The sequence below is a fragment of the Empidonax traillii genome, unplaced genomic scaffold (genome assembly GCF_003031625.1).
Source record: "Empidonax traillii isolate 1590-97213 ecotype Southwest subspecies unplaced genomic scaffold, ASM303162v1 scaffold109:size1658292, whole genome shotgun sequence".
Lineage (NCBI taxonomy): Eukaryota > Metazoa > Chordata > Aves > Passeriformes > Tyrannidae > Empidonax > Empidonax traillii.
In genome coordinates this window covers 18,801-35,660 of record NW_020955302.1, presented here as the reverse complement: position 1 = coordinate 35,660, position 16,860 = coordinate 18,801, and the positions used below count along the sequence as shown (strand labels likewise).

Below are 16,860 nucleotides of genomic sequence, written 5' to 3'. Positions count from 1 at the left end.
GCTTGGCATAGAGTTCAGGACGAGAATAGTTAAAGGGGAGAAGGAGATGTAAGGAGAGACGATTTATATCCCCTTCACCAAACAATGCTTCACGCTTAAACTCTGGAAGCCACACCGGGGGGTGGGGGGGAAGTAGTAAATTCCTGCAAAAGTTGTTTGGTTGCACTTTGCCCATGTTAGTTTTCTTTGCACTCCTTGTGAAGGGAAGGACATGGGGTGTCCAGCAGCAAGAGGTGGCACTGCCCAATCCCAGCACTGTCAAATAGTTAGTCACCTACACCTCAGGCACAAGACAAGTGAGCCAATGGCTGTGGCAGCAGTCAAACATTAGCATTGCTGCCCAGAGAGCACCCAGCACAGTGCTGTGCTTAATTACAAGCATTTCTGTATTCTTGAAGTGGGCTGGAACATTTATCAGGTAGAAAATAACCCAGAAAAAATTAGATACAGCACTGTTTTCCAGTTGGTTCATCTCCCCAAGCCATTTTATCATACAACCGGATGAAACCGGGCTGGTCTGTGTTGGAGCTGGAGGGGGTGGTTTCCAACTCTTCTCTCCTGCCTGACCCTGATAACTTTTTCAGCCCACAAGAGATGTGAGTGTGCATCTCTGGGAGCATTTGCATTTTGAAATATGCCTGCGAGACCTGCTGCACTCCCGAGAAACCCAAGAGAGATTTATGACTCGAACCCCTCCCGACCTCTTTGTCATCCACACACCAAACATACACCAAGAGCATCCTTTCCACCCCGCATCACTCCCTCCTGCCTTGCTATGGGAATTGCATTGCCTCATTTAAAGCTGACAGAGCTTCTCACAAAAACTGTGTGGGAAGGAAGAAACTCACAGGATCTGAACACATCAGGTGCAGGTCAGAGATTAAAATATCTGTGAGGCACGTGGCACCAACTACACGGAGATCCACCTGCCTGAACAGCAGTTAGAGAGCACTCAGAAAGTCAGACATAATAAGTGCTTACCAACCTCTGTGCTCTAGATTTTTCTGTTGTTTACATTCAATCATGAGATTTAAAAACAAATGTGCTAACCCAACACCTTTAAGGATACCCTCTCCCAGAAATAGCTAAACCTTCTGTACTGAACACCTTTCCTTCTGTACTGAACAGAGCAAAAAGACAGCCAATCTGAGATGTGGCAGGGCTGAGTATCAAAGTGAGGTCAGACAGCGAAGAGCAGACCGTGACTGATTTTATAATAGTCCCAGCAATGTGACTGCTGAATGGTACAGAGCCTGGAGGAATCATTTTCCTCGTGTTTTACTGGAGTGTGGTGCCAGACAGTTTTGGACAGGATACTCATGTTCAGGTTCTGGATGTGGATAGAAAAGAAGATTCACTGAGGGCTTGTGCCTGTATTCCACCTCTCCACAACACAGACCAGACTGCAGATGGAACAACACACACTGGGCAGAGCTGAACACTGGGAAGGAAGGAGGGGGTGCAGAAATCCACATGCTGACTGGGAAGACCACACACCATGGACTAACAGCACAGGGGATGGAGATGTATCACCCTGATAATTACTGTTGTAATAACTATTGTTGTTCTCTTTTTCAGTATAGGAGATGTATTTGCTGTTGACAGAGGTGTACAATGTGGTGGTCTGAGCAGTGGTGAGGGGAGACCTTGTGAGCACACCCTGAGCCCTGGGTCAGGCTGGCATTGCTGCATGTTTAATCACTCCCTAGTCTGGTTCTGTCAAAACGATCCAGGTTAGCAAAAATACTTTTCCCTGCAAGGTTTGTTTACTAGTTTCAAAGCAAGAGGCAGTGTGACAGAAAGGGGTTAGGGAGGATCTCCACAGTCCTGGTGGCAGATTGGGGATGGCCATCTCTAACCTGGCACAGCCACAGCTGGAACAACATGTCCAGAGACCATGAGCACTCAAAAAGAGGGAGAAAAAGAATTTAAAAAAAAAAAAAAAAAAAGAAAGAAAGCATAGACAACAGCATGACTCAAGCTCTGCAGAAATTAGGTTTACCTCAGTGTCTGCCTCGCAAGCTTTGAGACACGTGGAGAAATCCTGCCTGCAGTCAGTCCCTGAGCAGAGAACAAGACCTTGTCCTTCTGCAGCTCCAAAACTGGAGTCAGCACTGAGCACAACAAAAGCTTCCCATATTAGAAGCATGGGTAACAAACCACGTACTTTGTCCGTTTGGAAACAAAGCAAATTTTAAGGAAAAATCATTCTGGGTTTTGTTTGTGGAATTTTTTTCAATTTTTGCTCTCAAAATCGATTTTCTTAAGACCTCAGTTAAATGGAAGAGCCACTGCATACAACTGTCCCTACCAACAGAGCACCCAAACTTTAATAAATGGCAGCCCTCTGTTTTAAATAGTCATCATGGAATCATCATAAAATGGCTTGGGTTGGGAGGGACCTTAAAGATCATCTCATTACAATATCCTGCCATGGGCAGAGACACCTTCCGCTAGACCAGGTTGCTCAGAGCCCCATCAAAACTGTCCTTGAACACTTCCGGGCGTGGGGCATCATCACATTACATAATCACCTACTGTAAAATGCAAAGACCATCAAAACTGAAGGGAGACCTAATGAATAACTATGTTGTCTCAAGAGGTATAAGATACAAAGTTAAGATAATGAAATCTCATAGCACAAAACAGTCATTTCCTATTCATTCTAAAAATTAGTAGTCACTAACTCCATTAATTCACCTTTAGCACTCCAAAGCTCTTCCTGGCGCTCCAGCAGAGAGCACAGATGGGTTCTCTGCCCATCTGCTGGGACCAGGGTGCTCTTACCACTCCTGGGACCCACAATTTTAACTATCCTGGGCCATTCATACAGGGTGACAATGTCACTCTGTGTAACAGCTGTCTGTCTAAAGGAGAGGGATCTGCAATTTCACTGAAGTGGTAGCTCAGTCTGGGTCAGAGCCATTAGACACACAGATGCTTGGTGAGATTTTGGATAAACCATTTCCAATTTGCCTGCAATTAAAAAAACACCACTTAAACTACATTACAATTTTATTAGGGCTATGGTCTTTGGCATAAAGACACTTGCACAGAAGAGTAAAGCCTCTTTATCCATTCATTTCTGCTGTTAATGTGGTTATTTCCCTTCAAAGGACATTGCCTCAGTAACTGCTGCAGGAAGACATGGTTTGGACACCCAGCCTTGCCTCTGGGTCTTGCTTTCCTGTGTGTGAAATGGACATGGCAGCAAAGAAAGTCTAGAGAAGAGATGGATCGAGGCACAAATGCAGGAGCTGGTGTGCTGAAACCCACGCATGCTCTCAGCAGGCATTCTGGTTGTGGCCTCCACCTGCCAGGGCAAACTCCTTCAGGTGGAAACAGACTCTTTTTCAGATACATTTGTATTTTTGGTGGGTTTACCAGTACAAAAGATAAGTTTAAAACTGCTCCAGTGGCCCAGAGAAAGCTCCATAAATCAACAGCTGTTGAAGGTAGAAGTGCCTGGTGGGGGAGAAACTCAAAACAAAAACACTGCTTGGCGGTGGTGACAGGCCAGTGATAAAAAGGTGAATTGATCAATACTGTTATTTACTTTTTATAAATTGCTTTCAGTCTCTCGCCACCTCTGCTGGGATTCTGGCTTGCTCAGTGTTTACACTGTGATGGATGACGAGGCCAGGAACACATGTCCGGTTTGTGTTTTTAATAGAATGCATAATGACTTGTATTGGTAAATTACTCCCTACAAGGAGCATGAGCACATATTTCACAGGCATCAACCCAGTATAAATGCCCTTCGTTATTGACCAAGCCAAAGCAACACTCTGCCAGTGTGTAATTAAAGAAATTGCAATACTGCCGTAAGAAGCTTTCAAACGAGAAAGCGTTCTTAAATTGGAAATAACAAACAAAATCAGAAACCAAATAATCTCAAGACAGTTAAGGGATTAAAAGAGGAAAAAAACAAATCAGAATTGATTACAAAAAGCCGCAATGAAAATCAAATTCTCAGTACTAAACTTTTTCCTCTACCATTCATTAAGTTTAGCAGCAGGTGCATAAATTATCAGTGCCTCCAGCAGGATGTCTGCCCCATCACAGATCTACTTCCTTTCCCAATTTCCAGGTAGCAAAACCAGATCAGAATATCCCACTTGGACAAAAGCACCAGAGTCAATCAGCTGCAAATCTCAGCTGAAGCTGCTGTGTGAGCGAGGGGTAGGACAGGCGGTGCCAGGCTCGCTGCCGCTTGTGGACACGCTCTGCCGGGCTGGTGGCAGGGCACAGGCTAATCCAGCACCAGCAAAACTAGATTTGCTCAGCTCACAAATCCATCTTCTTACTAGGACAGCGATTACACTGCTTAAGCGACTTAATCGAAGTTATCTATCTACCCAAATTCCGGTTTTATCACCTGCAAGCAGATATACTGCCTCCTCCTTATCTGCAGTACTTCACACCAAGGGCACAGGAATTGATTTGTTAAGATATAGAAAGGCAATTTGATAAATATGCTATATAAAGCATTAATGCATATCTAAAACGAATGGTAATTTCAGTATCTCTTTAAACAGCAACATCAACACACCTGTACCCTATGGTGAATGTCACAACTAGCCCTTGGAGAAGATATTTGAGACAGGAAAAAAAAAATAGCCTCTCAACACAAATAGCAATCTTTTGTGTAATCAACTATCATTTTGCAGCAGCTAATAACAAATCCATATCTTATTGTAAGAGGTTAGGTATTGAACAAAAAAGAATACATGACTATTAGCTTCTCACTGTTGGAGATTTTAATTTGTAAGAGATTTACAGAAAACCTACAAAGGCATAACAGCATCATTAGAGCTAAATGCAGCCAGCAAGATGAGAGCAATTGAGGCATGTGTTCTGCAAATGGAGATGGTAGTTCAGGCTAATAGGAGTCAAATCTTCACATCCTTGTGTCAAAACTCTCAGTTTTCGCACATCTTTGCATCCTCACCATTCAGAGCCTCAGAGGTCCCTGCAAACAACTGAGTTTCAGAGTCTGCACAGCTCTCAAAGTAAAAAGCTTCTAAATTTTCTATTCATCCTTAGGGGAATGGAAGGGGAAATTTTCATATACTTGCATCTCACACCTTGATTTGCTGCATTCCTTTGCCACAATGTGAGTGGGGGGAAGAAAACCATCCATGCTCATAGACCACCACTGAGACACACCCAGCCCAAGCCTTCTCTTTCTGGAAAACCCTGAGACCTCTGAGAAGATGAAATGCCCTCAGCAAACATCTGCCCCTACCAGGAGCAAGTGCTCTTGTGCATTCATCCCAGAACCAGCAGCGTCTGCCCTCCTCATGCACAAACCTCCTGGATTTTCAGCCCTTTTATGAGCATTTCCAGCAGATTTATGGTTCCTCCTACAGTCAGCTCCATTACATGAATTCTTCCAACACATCCATCATGAATCCTGCTCTTCTCCCCCCCTTTACTTAGTCCATCTCCAAATTAGCTCTGAGAGCCACAGCACAGCAAGAACTTGATCACATTTATTTCTATAGTGCTCCTCTGATGAGGTCGTAACACTTTCTGCCTGTGCAAGAAGGCAGAGGCAAACCTTCCTAGGCAGAGGAATTAACTACAGATGAGCCAGCCGAAGCCCAGAGGTAAAACTCAAGGAAAGCAACTCATCTTACATCTGCAGCACAGCCAGACCACAAAGGTTATGAATGAACCCAATTCTCTGGCCACAACGGTGCAGAGGGTCTTTTACTGACCCCTCCACCTTGTCATCTACTTAAGCTGCCCCAGTTTTACCAAGTAGGGAACATAAATCCAGTGTAAGAGGCCAGTAAACCAAGTCCCCTACTTTAAAACAGTTGTGATATACTTTTCCATACCAGAAGGAAAGCTGTAAAAGCTGTTTCTAGATCTACACAAGCATTCAAATCAGCAGAACTGGGAGGAAAGGAACTGAGGAAAACAGAGAAGAGTTATTTTTACATCTTTTCTTTTTCTGCTTGCATCACACTCCTGCATGCACATCATGTCTCTGCAGGAGGTACTTTCAATAAAGCTGCTTGCTTTGGTTTTAATATTTGAAACTGGTATATTTATCTGCCTGGTCAGAGGCAGAGTGACAAAATGATGATCTGATTTGCTAAGAATGATGTGGACATAGGCTTAGACAGACTAATGTATGAAAACAGAATTAGGATTCAGCTAGCATTTCATCCTTGCCACTGCATTTTCTGGGTGCCTGTCTTTTGCTCCATTTGTAAATATAATTTTAGCTTTGACTCAACAAAGGACTGAAATGTACTTTAAGTTTATGTGTATGTATTAACTTGAACAATGTCCTGCAAACATGTTCAACAATCAAAAGATCAAATCTTTTATAGTGTCAAAAAACTGCTTTGTAGTTGGATAATGAGCATCTATTTAAAACCCAGGGGTCAGTTTCTTTTTATTAGTGGTGATTTCAAAAAAGTGTATGAAATCAGTATTTTAAACAAATTTCAAATGAAAACCTTTTCAACATAAAAATATGTTTGAAGTGTAAATGCACATCTGAAGCAGATCCCATTCAAGACAGACTTCACAAATAAAAACTAATTCTTCCAAGCAACTCCCAGGCAAATCTATATCTCCAGCTTCAGACACAAACTAAACTTTGACACTTGAAAGGGCTAAAATCCTGGCCTTGCACAAGCCAGAAGTTTTTTGCTACCAGATCCATTGTCCTAGGTTGCTACCAGAGACTGGAATGCCAAAGCAGTGGGCAGGGCAGCAGGTTGGAACCCAGCACAGGCTGCACTCACTGTTCCCTGCTCCCCCACCAGTGAAATGCCACTATGGACACCCTGCTGCTTTCAGAAAGCACTTTGATGTCTTCAGACAGTAATTGCTACCAAGCCAAATGTTAAATACTGCGCTGTTATTTCTCAGGATTTTCCTCATGGCACAAATAGGGGAAGTAGAGAAGAGGGAGAAGAAATATTACAGGCTACAAAGCCATCATCCTGTTGATGTTCAAGTCACTCCTGAGAATTGTCCCACTTCGACCAGAACACCTCCAATTAACTTGGTAACTAATGCTGTAAATGTCAAGAGGTAATTACAAATAGCTTATCTATTTTAATGAAATCTAGTTTTAAAGTGTCCCTTGCGACTCCCTTCTCCAGACACAGCTGGGTCCCTGCTACTGAGGGCTCAGACACGAGATCCCATTACTGCAGTCTCACAAGCTGCTCTGTTTCAGATGGGAGATCGTGGCAGTCCTGGGCATGGCAAATCTGAGATGATTCAACTCTGTTTACCCTGAGCAGTGAAAGAGGGATGAAAGACTTGAGACCTTCTTGCATTTGCCATAAAGGAAAAATTCACTGATGTGAGGCATAACAAGACCCCAAGACAGCTAGAAATTTGGGATAGATCTGCCTATATCATTCCCCTACAGCATCCTCTCCAAAGAGGCCAAAATGTCTATAAATGAAAATCTATCCTCAGAGGAGAAACAAAGATAGTTAATCAAGGGTAAGAAAAGAAGAGAGAAAAGAAAGAAAAATGTTTATGATGCATTCTCTCAGTGCACACCAAGTCCTGGCACATGGATCTCCTCCTCAGTGGCTGGAATTACTCGATGCAACAATTCCTGGCAAACCCTGCCCAGCACCCTCCTGTCCTTAAAGTGCCTTCTCCCCACCTCTAAGGCACATCGTTCTCTTCATGCTCCTTCTCCTCCCCCTCCTGGCAGTTTCCCCTCTTCACCCTTCAAGCTGTGGGTTCACCTCTCACTTGCTCTCCTCCTCCACCTCTCCCTGCAAAGGTCCCACTGTATGCAGGCAATTCTTTTTTAAAAAGAACATGATACAACTGTGAGCAAGGAAATAAAAATAATATTACTAATAATATAATATTAGTCTGCAACACAGATCAGCTGATCCATTGACACACATCCTTTGCCCCAACCCTTCAGGCAGCTACTTTTCTCTGCAGCCACCAGCTCATGGAGGCAGGAACCACACATCTGATTCAGTTTGGGATAAATCACGAGCACTGAGAGGGCTACAGAAACTCCACATAATCTTATCTCTCTCCATTGGAGCCCTCTGATGTACCAGGGTGGGAAGCAAGTCAGCTCTTGAAACATCATTGCAAGACTGAGCAATACTTACAGCTGATTGTAATTCCAAGCTCCACACCTCTTTTCTTGGGCAATTTAACGTGGAAAGTACCGCTGCTGGGTATGACAGACTCTATAAAACCAAAAAACAGATAAGAAAAGAAAAAAGGAGAAAAAAGAGAGTTTTCAGTTGCATGGATAGCTTCTTCAGAACCAAGAAAACAAGCCTGTAAAGCTCAGCTCTGTTGGTTCACATAAGGTTATCTGAGGCCCTGTGGACTTTAGTTTGAAATTTGGATTCTCATTAAAAATACATGCTCTGAACATCAAGTGAAGTGCTCACATCATGATGTATTTCGAGATTGAAGCATCTCTGTCAACGTAAAAGAAAAAAAACTTTAAAACTTTCTTTTTTTTTTTTTTTAATACAAAGCTGCACTTTACCCCCAGCCATTAGCTTTGCGTCCCTCCTGGCTTCAAGGTCATAAATTAATATAAATATTATTCATATTAATTGGCAAATATTTAAAGTGCAGGTGTCCTCTTCATCTACTCCTTACGCTTATCTCAGCCAAGTGGTGAGGGCAAAACATTTATGAAAGGATCAGAAGAATAACCCTCCATCTTGGTATACATCAGAGAACAAGAGGAAATGGGAAGGGTCCTCACAGGGCTTCTCACTCTTCCCTCTGAGCTCTAGCAGAAACCTCATGTATTTGTGTGAATACAGTCCCTCCTACTGGTCAGCAAAGGCACTAGAAGAGTCCTGCTGGTAGTTGTGAGCAGCAATTCCTTTGGCAACACACCTGCAACGTCGAATTCGATCTCGAGCACCACTTTGTTGGTGAGGGCGGCATCCCGCAGGAGCTGGTTGGCCTCCTCCATGGTCCCGTCCTCAGTCGCGATGCCGTTGATAGAAAGGACTCTGTCTCCTACCTGCAGCAGCCCACACCTGCAGTTCACAGCGGGAAAAGAGGGAATGGGAACACGGAGGCAAAGAGAAAGAGGAAAGGAAGAAAAAAACAATCCCACAACCAGACATGAGTTACTTTTACCAGGCAAATCTATTACAAGACAGACAAGGTAGTGACAAATCCTGCAGAAGTGGTCCCAAAGAGAAAATAACTCATTTTGCAATGCCTGTCCCAGTGTTCCTGGAAGGGCACAAGGAAGCAAAGCCTCTTGGTTTTCTAAAGTTCAGACATGCTTTGGTCCTAAATAACCGTTTCTGGTCACATTTCCTGCAACAGTCAGGGGGGAAAAAAGAAGTAACCCTCATCTTCCTAAAAGTCAACACCATGGCTGAGAGATGAGAGTGATAAATGCAATCCAACCGTACATGGCTTTTCCCATGCACCTGCATCCTCTGGAACACAAACTAACAGCACGGAAAATTGCACAGATTCCTCTGCCTAATGCATGGTGAATACTGAAGCTACAATCCAATAAACTCACCAAAATGTCTCAGCAAATTGGATAATCATTTATCCCTCCTAATTGCATTTCTGGAAGCCAAATGTACACTGATACTGTTTAACTGCCTTGAAAGGCCAATATTATTCCCATGTGACAGCCTGACAATATAACCACAACTAACCCTTTGGGGCTTATAGTTTAGACCCACTTTCTCCAGAAATAGGGATCAGCAGGTTTTTTACTTTGGAAGAAGAACGTGATGACAAGGCTGTGTTAGGGATGTACTGCTACAGCACGGTTTGTCTCTTGGGACCCATCTTTATAAGCAAGGGTTTTTTCACACATGAAACACCACATTCCTACAGTCACTATCCACACATGCTCCTCTTTTTTTTTTTTTTTTAAATATACTGCAACACCAGCATGATGATCCTCCAGGTTATCTCCCACAGCTCACCTGAGCTGGCCCATGGCTCTGCAAAATCAAGACTGCCGTGTTCCCTGTGACTGGCCTTGAGAAATTACTCATCTTCTCATCTTCCTTCTCCTCTATCAGTTGTTTGCTGCAACATCTTTTCAAAATTTCCACTCATCACATATCTATAAGGCTGTCCACTTGAGCAGAGCTTGGGAAACCAAACCCACCATTAATGGAAACTACAGAGTGGTCTCCAAAATGGGCTGAGGGTTATGGCATCAAATCTAAGGTTCACCTCAACATCTGGAGTTACTTTACCACAAATGTTTTCCAGAAGACATCAGTCGTTTTGTTTTGAGCCTTTTCCAGAGAACCTTTATTCCCCTCCTGTATAATGATCAAACACATCCTTTGCCTTCTCCTTCCTTCCACTGATACCTCACAGAAGACAGCTTGTTTTTCACTAAACCTTCCAGCCACTCTGCATCACTCACACCCAATTCAATTGTAAGAAAACACAGTACCACAGCTTCCAGGCACACAAAGAGAACATCAAAGGCAGTGGACACTGACCATATTATTCATCTCCAAACAACAGGATGTGAATGAAAGGCTAAGTCACCAAGAAAAAGTACACACACCCAAATTCAAGAAAAATGAGCAAGCACAACAGTTTGTGCCGGTGGCCCATCAAAAGTTGAGATATGAACAAGTTTGGAGAGAGCCTAGGGAGGTTATTTTATTGTTAAGGAAGGTATTAAACTTGCAGTATATTTACACTGCTGCCTGAGTTCATGGCATCCATGGAAAAATGACAGCTATTTCATGAGATGTAAATTCAGAACTGTTTGTTCAAGGAGACTTGGATTAGAACAGACAACTCCATGATGTACAAATGAATCCACCCTTGTGAATAAATTACATCAAGTTTAATTACAGTCCTTTACTGGACTTGTGGCTATGCAGACACACACATGCACTTAGAAATATCAGCTTATGAATATCGAGATGGCACAGAGTATAACAGAGATGACTCCTCTGCCACCAAGAGCTCTCTCGCTATGGCCCCAGTGTACCTTTTGCAAAGGAGGGATCAACAGCTGCATCACTCAGACATCACTGTCATCTCAAGGTCACACAAGGACATAATCCATTTTAGCACCACTGTTTCAGCCACAAAGGCTGGGAGCTCACAGGATACTTTTACACTGCATAAAAGCAAACCTTTGCCACTTTTCCCACCAGAGTTGCCTTCTCACAAAACAACTGTTTCTTGTGTTTCTTCACTCAGTGTAGATTCGCCTGGGTGTTTTACAGCCAACAGCTCTGTTAGGTCAGAAGCATTTTATTCCTTTTACTATTAGCCTCAGTCAGTCACAGTTGATTAAGTCCTGGTCTTGCAGGTTTATAAAAGTTTGTGGAGTGAAGCCACAACCTTCTGGCTCCTTCTACAAGTGCAAGGAGGCCTGACGTGCCTTATTAACCCTTCAGAATCATACTGGAGACACAGGTTTCCAGCTGTCATGTGCCCTTGCACTGGGAGCAGAGCCTGGGGAGTCAAGGGTCTTGAAGAGCTCTCCTTAGTTCTGGCATTGGATCCTACAAGAATCTTTGGACAGTTTTCCCAGAGAGAAGGCATTTGTCTGAGAGATGCTCAGTCTGACATCACAGTATAAAAAGTGCTTTGAGATTATGGGGGCAGAAGTGTTTTAAAATCAGAAAGAACAAGACTACAGGCATCTCCTGAAATGAAAGGCAGCCCCATGGACGTGTTGGAGTCCGTGATGGGAATGTCTTCTTGGGGTTGCAGAGATTTGCATTTTGCCATGACTCATTTCTTGGGCAGCAACAGAGCAGTGAAGGTGCCTCGCTAGATACAGAGCAGCACATATTCAAGCCTCAGGCATGATATGCACTGAAGAGCTCACTCAGCATCACCAGACTCTGCGTGGTCACTCCAGCTGTGGGGGAGCAGCTGTGACCGTGGCCACAGTGCCAGCTGCACAAACTGATCCATCATGCCCTTACAATGCCCCAGGTTGGCCTGCACAGGTCAGATGTGCACACCTGTGTGTACATCCACATCTGTGTCCGCACACTGGTGAGTGGATCCCCACCCCCACTGGATCAAAGCTTTGCTGACAGCTTCAGCCAGCTGCTAAACTTTGCTTTTGCAAACTACTCACATTCAAAAGCCAGAAACACAATGATCAAACAACTTTGTCTGAGCAGAGCTAGAAAACATGTAACGCAGCAGGAAGCATTGATTTTGGATACCAGGATGGAGAAGTCAGATACTCTCCCTCTGTTGCCAATGACAGCTGAGGGAGGAAGGACACAAAAGCTGTGTGCTTCAAGGCAGCCAAGAAGGATTGTCAGGCTTCTTCCCCTTCTACCTTCCTTGCTGATAACAGGGGCTGAATCACTGTCTCACTTGGAATAAAAAGGCTTCATCTTGCACCCAGAAAACAAAACAACAGGTGGGGAGGAAGGTCTATTAGAAGTTATTTGCAGTAAAACAAATCACAAGTCAGGCAGGTGAGAGCTTTTGCTTCAAACTGCCTGCCACAAGCTAACACAAAGCAGATAATAAATGTGAGGGTAGCCCAACCTCCTTGAAAAGAGGATGATGCCATGCTCCTCTCTGGTAGTACTCACACTTGCTGGACACCCCAGAGGAAGCTCCTCCACAGCAAGCCAGTGTGGACAAGCCAGATGGACAAAGCCAGTGTGTATCTCATGCTTGTACAACAGCACATTCAGATCCACAGGTTTTGCAGAGTGTGTGTGAACATCCAGGTCAGACCCAGGCTGCTAAGCCTGATGCCTGTATCCCCTCAGCTCACCTTTTTGGCAAAAAGCAACAACTGCAGCACAAGAAAGAGCACAGGCCAGCCTCAGCCTGGAGCCAAGCTTGGCAAAGGGGAGGAAAATAGCTCTAATGTCTTGGGCTGCAGCTGCAGCAGAACCTCTCAGGAACAGTGGATAAGGTATCCTGAATGATGGAGCAAAGAGCTCTGTGGAATACAAGAAACAGAAAGTGAAATGAAAACATAAAACTGCCTTTTTCTCTTCACTGCAAATCCAGTGCACTTATCACTTCAAGATGGGGAGGAAAGACAGTGTTTCCCTGACAATGAGGAAGAACAGTATGGTTTAGGAAAGAATGAAATATATAGCAGAGATTTAATCCCCAAATCAAATCCAGTCTGCAAATGCAGAGAGGATTGATTCCGGTCACCAGAAAGCAGCAGCCAGGAGAGCATGAATGCTGCTGGGTGGGCAGGCTGTGTGACACACTGGAGCCAAGCAAGACTGCACCGCCAGTCTTTGTTTTCACTCTGGGCTTGGCAAGAGGATAAAGCAAAGCCAGGAGGATTTCAGCACATCTCCCTCATCCCTCAGGACAGCAGGCTTTGTTGCTGCCTAACTTATAAAAGGAGTTTGGTAATTTGCAATGTGAGTCAAACTCTCCCTGGCAATCGAGGATTAAAAAAAAAAAAAAAAAAGGCAAACCACCATCACGTTCCACCTTGCCTCTGCATTGGCCACCTGGAGAAGCTACAACACAGAGACTGGTCTGCACAGCAAGGACTCACATTTCCTTTTGCAGACACTTTCCCTACCACACAACTCTACAACTTCTCCATATGCTGTTTTTCTGGGCAGGCTTGGGGACACCAAACCATCAGCACATGCTGATGGGGCCATCAGAGAATTCTTCCAAGGAGGGGTCTGCAGCAGGTGCTGAGCACTGCCAAGTCACTGCACCTCCAGCATCCCTAGACAGGACAGACCACAGTGGAAGTCACAGGTTGTAAGAGAAACCAGCACTGGGGCATTAAGTGCCAGCTCACTCAGCTCTCACTATTTTATCTGCCTAACGAAACCAGCTCTCCTTTCCACTCCACAAGAGGTTAAGCAATGCTAGGACTTGATCTGTTTAGTAACAAACGCCTTGCTAGAAGATACCTACATTGTAGCCCATAAGCACTTGAGCAGCCAGCAAGGGAGAAATTTAGCCAGAGCAGCTGGAACTCTGGGGCTGAGGCTTTGTCACTGGAAGAGTCACTGTTCCCCAGTATCCTCATGGAGCTAATGCTGCTCCTCCCTTCTGCTCTTTTCCCAGCTTTACAGAGCCAAAAGCAAGAGTGCTTAACTGTAGCACCTACATGCTCCTCAACCAGAGCACCCTCTCTACAGTTCAAAGCCTTGGCTTTAAGGTCAATTTATATAGCTGGGCTCTGCTACAATGAAACCAGTCAGAGACAGAGAACGTTTTGCAGGGGACACTTACTTAGACCTTTCCTCTTTCCGCACCTACCTAAAAGATTTATCTTTCAAAGAGAAATTTAAAAAAAAAAAAATAAAATAAAAATAAAAAATATATATATATGAAAAAAAGTAATGGGAATGGCACTCTCACACAGACACACACTCCCTTTCTCCTCCTCCTCCCAGACCAGCCGCAGCCTGGTGCCAAGACGTTCACCTGGGATGCGAGGGAGGTCACGGTCAGCCGACGAGTGCAGAAATGGCAGTGACAGTAAACCATGCCCAGTGAAGAATGGGAGATATTACAAGGATGATAGTAAATATCTAAATGAGCCTCTGAGGAGAGAAAACAAACCAAACCATGAAATGTTCAGCAGCAGCACCATCAGCATCCAAGGGCAAGGTCTCTAACCTCTCTGCCGGGCTGTCAGGCTCAATAAAGCGGACGAGAGGAGGGGAAGACAGAGTTTCGGTAGCAAAGATTCCTCCCTGGAGCTGAAGTCCGAAGCCATTCAAAGGGTCTCCCCTGAGCACCACCTCTGTTGTCTCAGTGTGGACTATCTGCCCGCCAGGACCCACCGTGCTGGAGGCCAGCGACACTAAGGGGAGGAGAGAGGCAGAATGTCAGGGCAGACACAGTCAACAAAACAGACTGGGTCACAAACCTTGGTCTGGCAGTCGTGGGACAGTGACAGAGGATTAGGGATGCACTGACAGTGCTGAGACAAGCAGTTCTATCCCAGCTGACAGTTGACAAGGACAGCAAGGCCAGCATGCACACCCCATCCTACCCAGCCCCAGCCCAAGGCCACTCTTACATGAGCTCTTGTGCTCCTTCTTCTTTTGCCTCCTCCTCAGCATGGTGGTGCGGGGGCTCATGGGGTGGGAGCTGCGAGGTAGTGTGTTCGAGTTCTGGCAAGGGAAGCCCTGCGCATTCATGGTGGGAGACGAGAAGTTGGCAGCCACCAGAGCTGGGGAAATACAGAGCGTGTTAGGGATGGGCACAGGAAGTGCAGCAGCGGGTTCACCTAACAGTGTCATCAAACACCTAAGGGGTTCGGACTAGCTCCTTCTTTCCAGCTTCAGGACTCAAGACCAGGTGCAATGTCTCCTCTTTCCCTTCTTACTGCCATAAGACAAGAAACATGGGGCTGCACAGAGCCTGCTTCCTGCTAGAGGTGGGTTTGCAGACTTTGAGGTAGCCATAATCCTGCTGCCAACAAGTGTGTGGCACCAGAGCTAAGCTGGTTGCCATATCACAATCCTACACAACACCGGAGATGCCCTCCCCGTCTCACAGCGACTCATTTTTGCCATATGAAACCAGGCACTCAGGCATGGGGTTAGAGGATGGACACATGAGTCTGCCAGACACACTGCTCTTGTTCCAGTTACCAGATCAGTGTGTGCTGAGCTGCAGATACTGCTGGACCCACAGCACTGGACCCACAGAAATGGACCCAGTGACCAAGGAGGAAACAAGTGACAAGCCAGGCTACAGAGCTGGATATTAAGGAAATGGAGGGGCACAACATGAATGAACACACGCAGGATTGGTACAACACCATGTGGGGAGGTTACATTTGCAGTAATCCTGTCCAGATGTCTGGTTCCAAGTGGGTGTCTTGCAGTGTCCGGGGTGGTGGGTGTGACAGTAGTTGACACAGGGGTCCCAGCAGTGGTGGTGGTCACTCTTCTGCACCTTGACTGATGGCATCCAGGGGAGCATCATCACAGGCAGGAAGGAGAAATGAGAGAAAAAAAAGGTAAGAAGCATAAGCCAGGAGATTGTAGAAAAGAGCCTTGTCCTGGCTCTGAACAAGTCAGGACTCAACCACAGTGTGTCAAACACCAGCAGTGAAAATGCAAGCCTACGTAACCTCATGACACTTGATGCAAAGTGGCACAAATCTACCTCTTTCCCATAAAAAATTCCGCATCCTGTGCCAACAGCCTGACTAAGCCATGCTGGCAGTGCACACACATCATTACCATTTGCAGTCTGTTGTGTGACGTGCAGAAGCTTCATTCAGACACAAGTTTCCCACAGAGGCCATCAGCATTATTCAACAGCACCGGGGAAGCTCCTTGCCCTGCCTCCCACCTTGCTGACAGAGCTGCCCTCCCTGTGACAAGGCTCAACACCTTCTACATGTGCCAAGGGTTGCTTTGAGCACTTGGCTTCAGCATTTGGTTGCTTAGCGGCTGCTCTTGGCCAGGAATGTACACAGAGATGAAAGAGAGGAGTAACAGAGGGCTGCCTCCAGCTCACCAGAACAAAAGGGGTTTTATAAACCGCTGCTTAAAGGCAATAAGGAGGCCCACCAGCACAGGAAAAGATGCCAGTGCTGTGGCGAACAGTAAATGAAAACTTGGCACCCACATGGCAGACCCCGTTCAAGGACACACAGCTTTGCTGCTTTAACTTCAACCCTGACCCCAGCACATGGCAGTGGAAATCTACTGCAGTGTGACATCCAGCACCTGGCAATCCCTTGCCCAGGAACTGTGCCTTTAAGACTCCAAGTCACGATGCCACAAGTCTCTTCTGAAGTGACTCCAACACTTGCCAGGCACAGGTCCCTTGTCTGTTCTCACTGATGCCCCTGGGAAGCACAGGGTCAGTTTGGTTTTCCTTGCCCAACAGCACCAGGTGTTCTCTCCCGAATCCCTGCACCAC

General features: G+C 45.3%; 1 protein-coding gene across 3 annotated transcripts in view; it reads right to left on the bottom strand.

The window, feature by feature from the left end:
* GRIP2 (glutamate receptor interacting protein 2) overlaps positions 1–16,860 on the bottom strand; it is a 57,026-nt gene that overhangs the window by 22,359 nt on the left and 17,807 nt on the right. For all 3 annotated transcript variants that reach the window (XM_027882690.1, XM_027882689.1, XM_027882691.1), the window contains exons 9-13: positions 15,762–15,887; positions 14,999–15,151; positions 14,593–14,779; positions 8,878–9,023; positions 8,124–8,204 (exon numbers count right to left, since the gene is read on the bottom strand). In XM_027882690.1, coding sequence (XP_027738491.1) covers positions 8,124–8,204; positions 8,878–9,023; positions 14,593–14,779; positions 14,999–15,151; positions 15,762–15,887 — 693 coding nt within the window. The remainder of the gene's footprint in view (positions 1–8,123; positions 8,205–8,877; positions 9,024–14,592; positions 14,780–14,998; positions 15,152–15,761; positions 15,888–16,860) is intronic.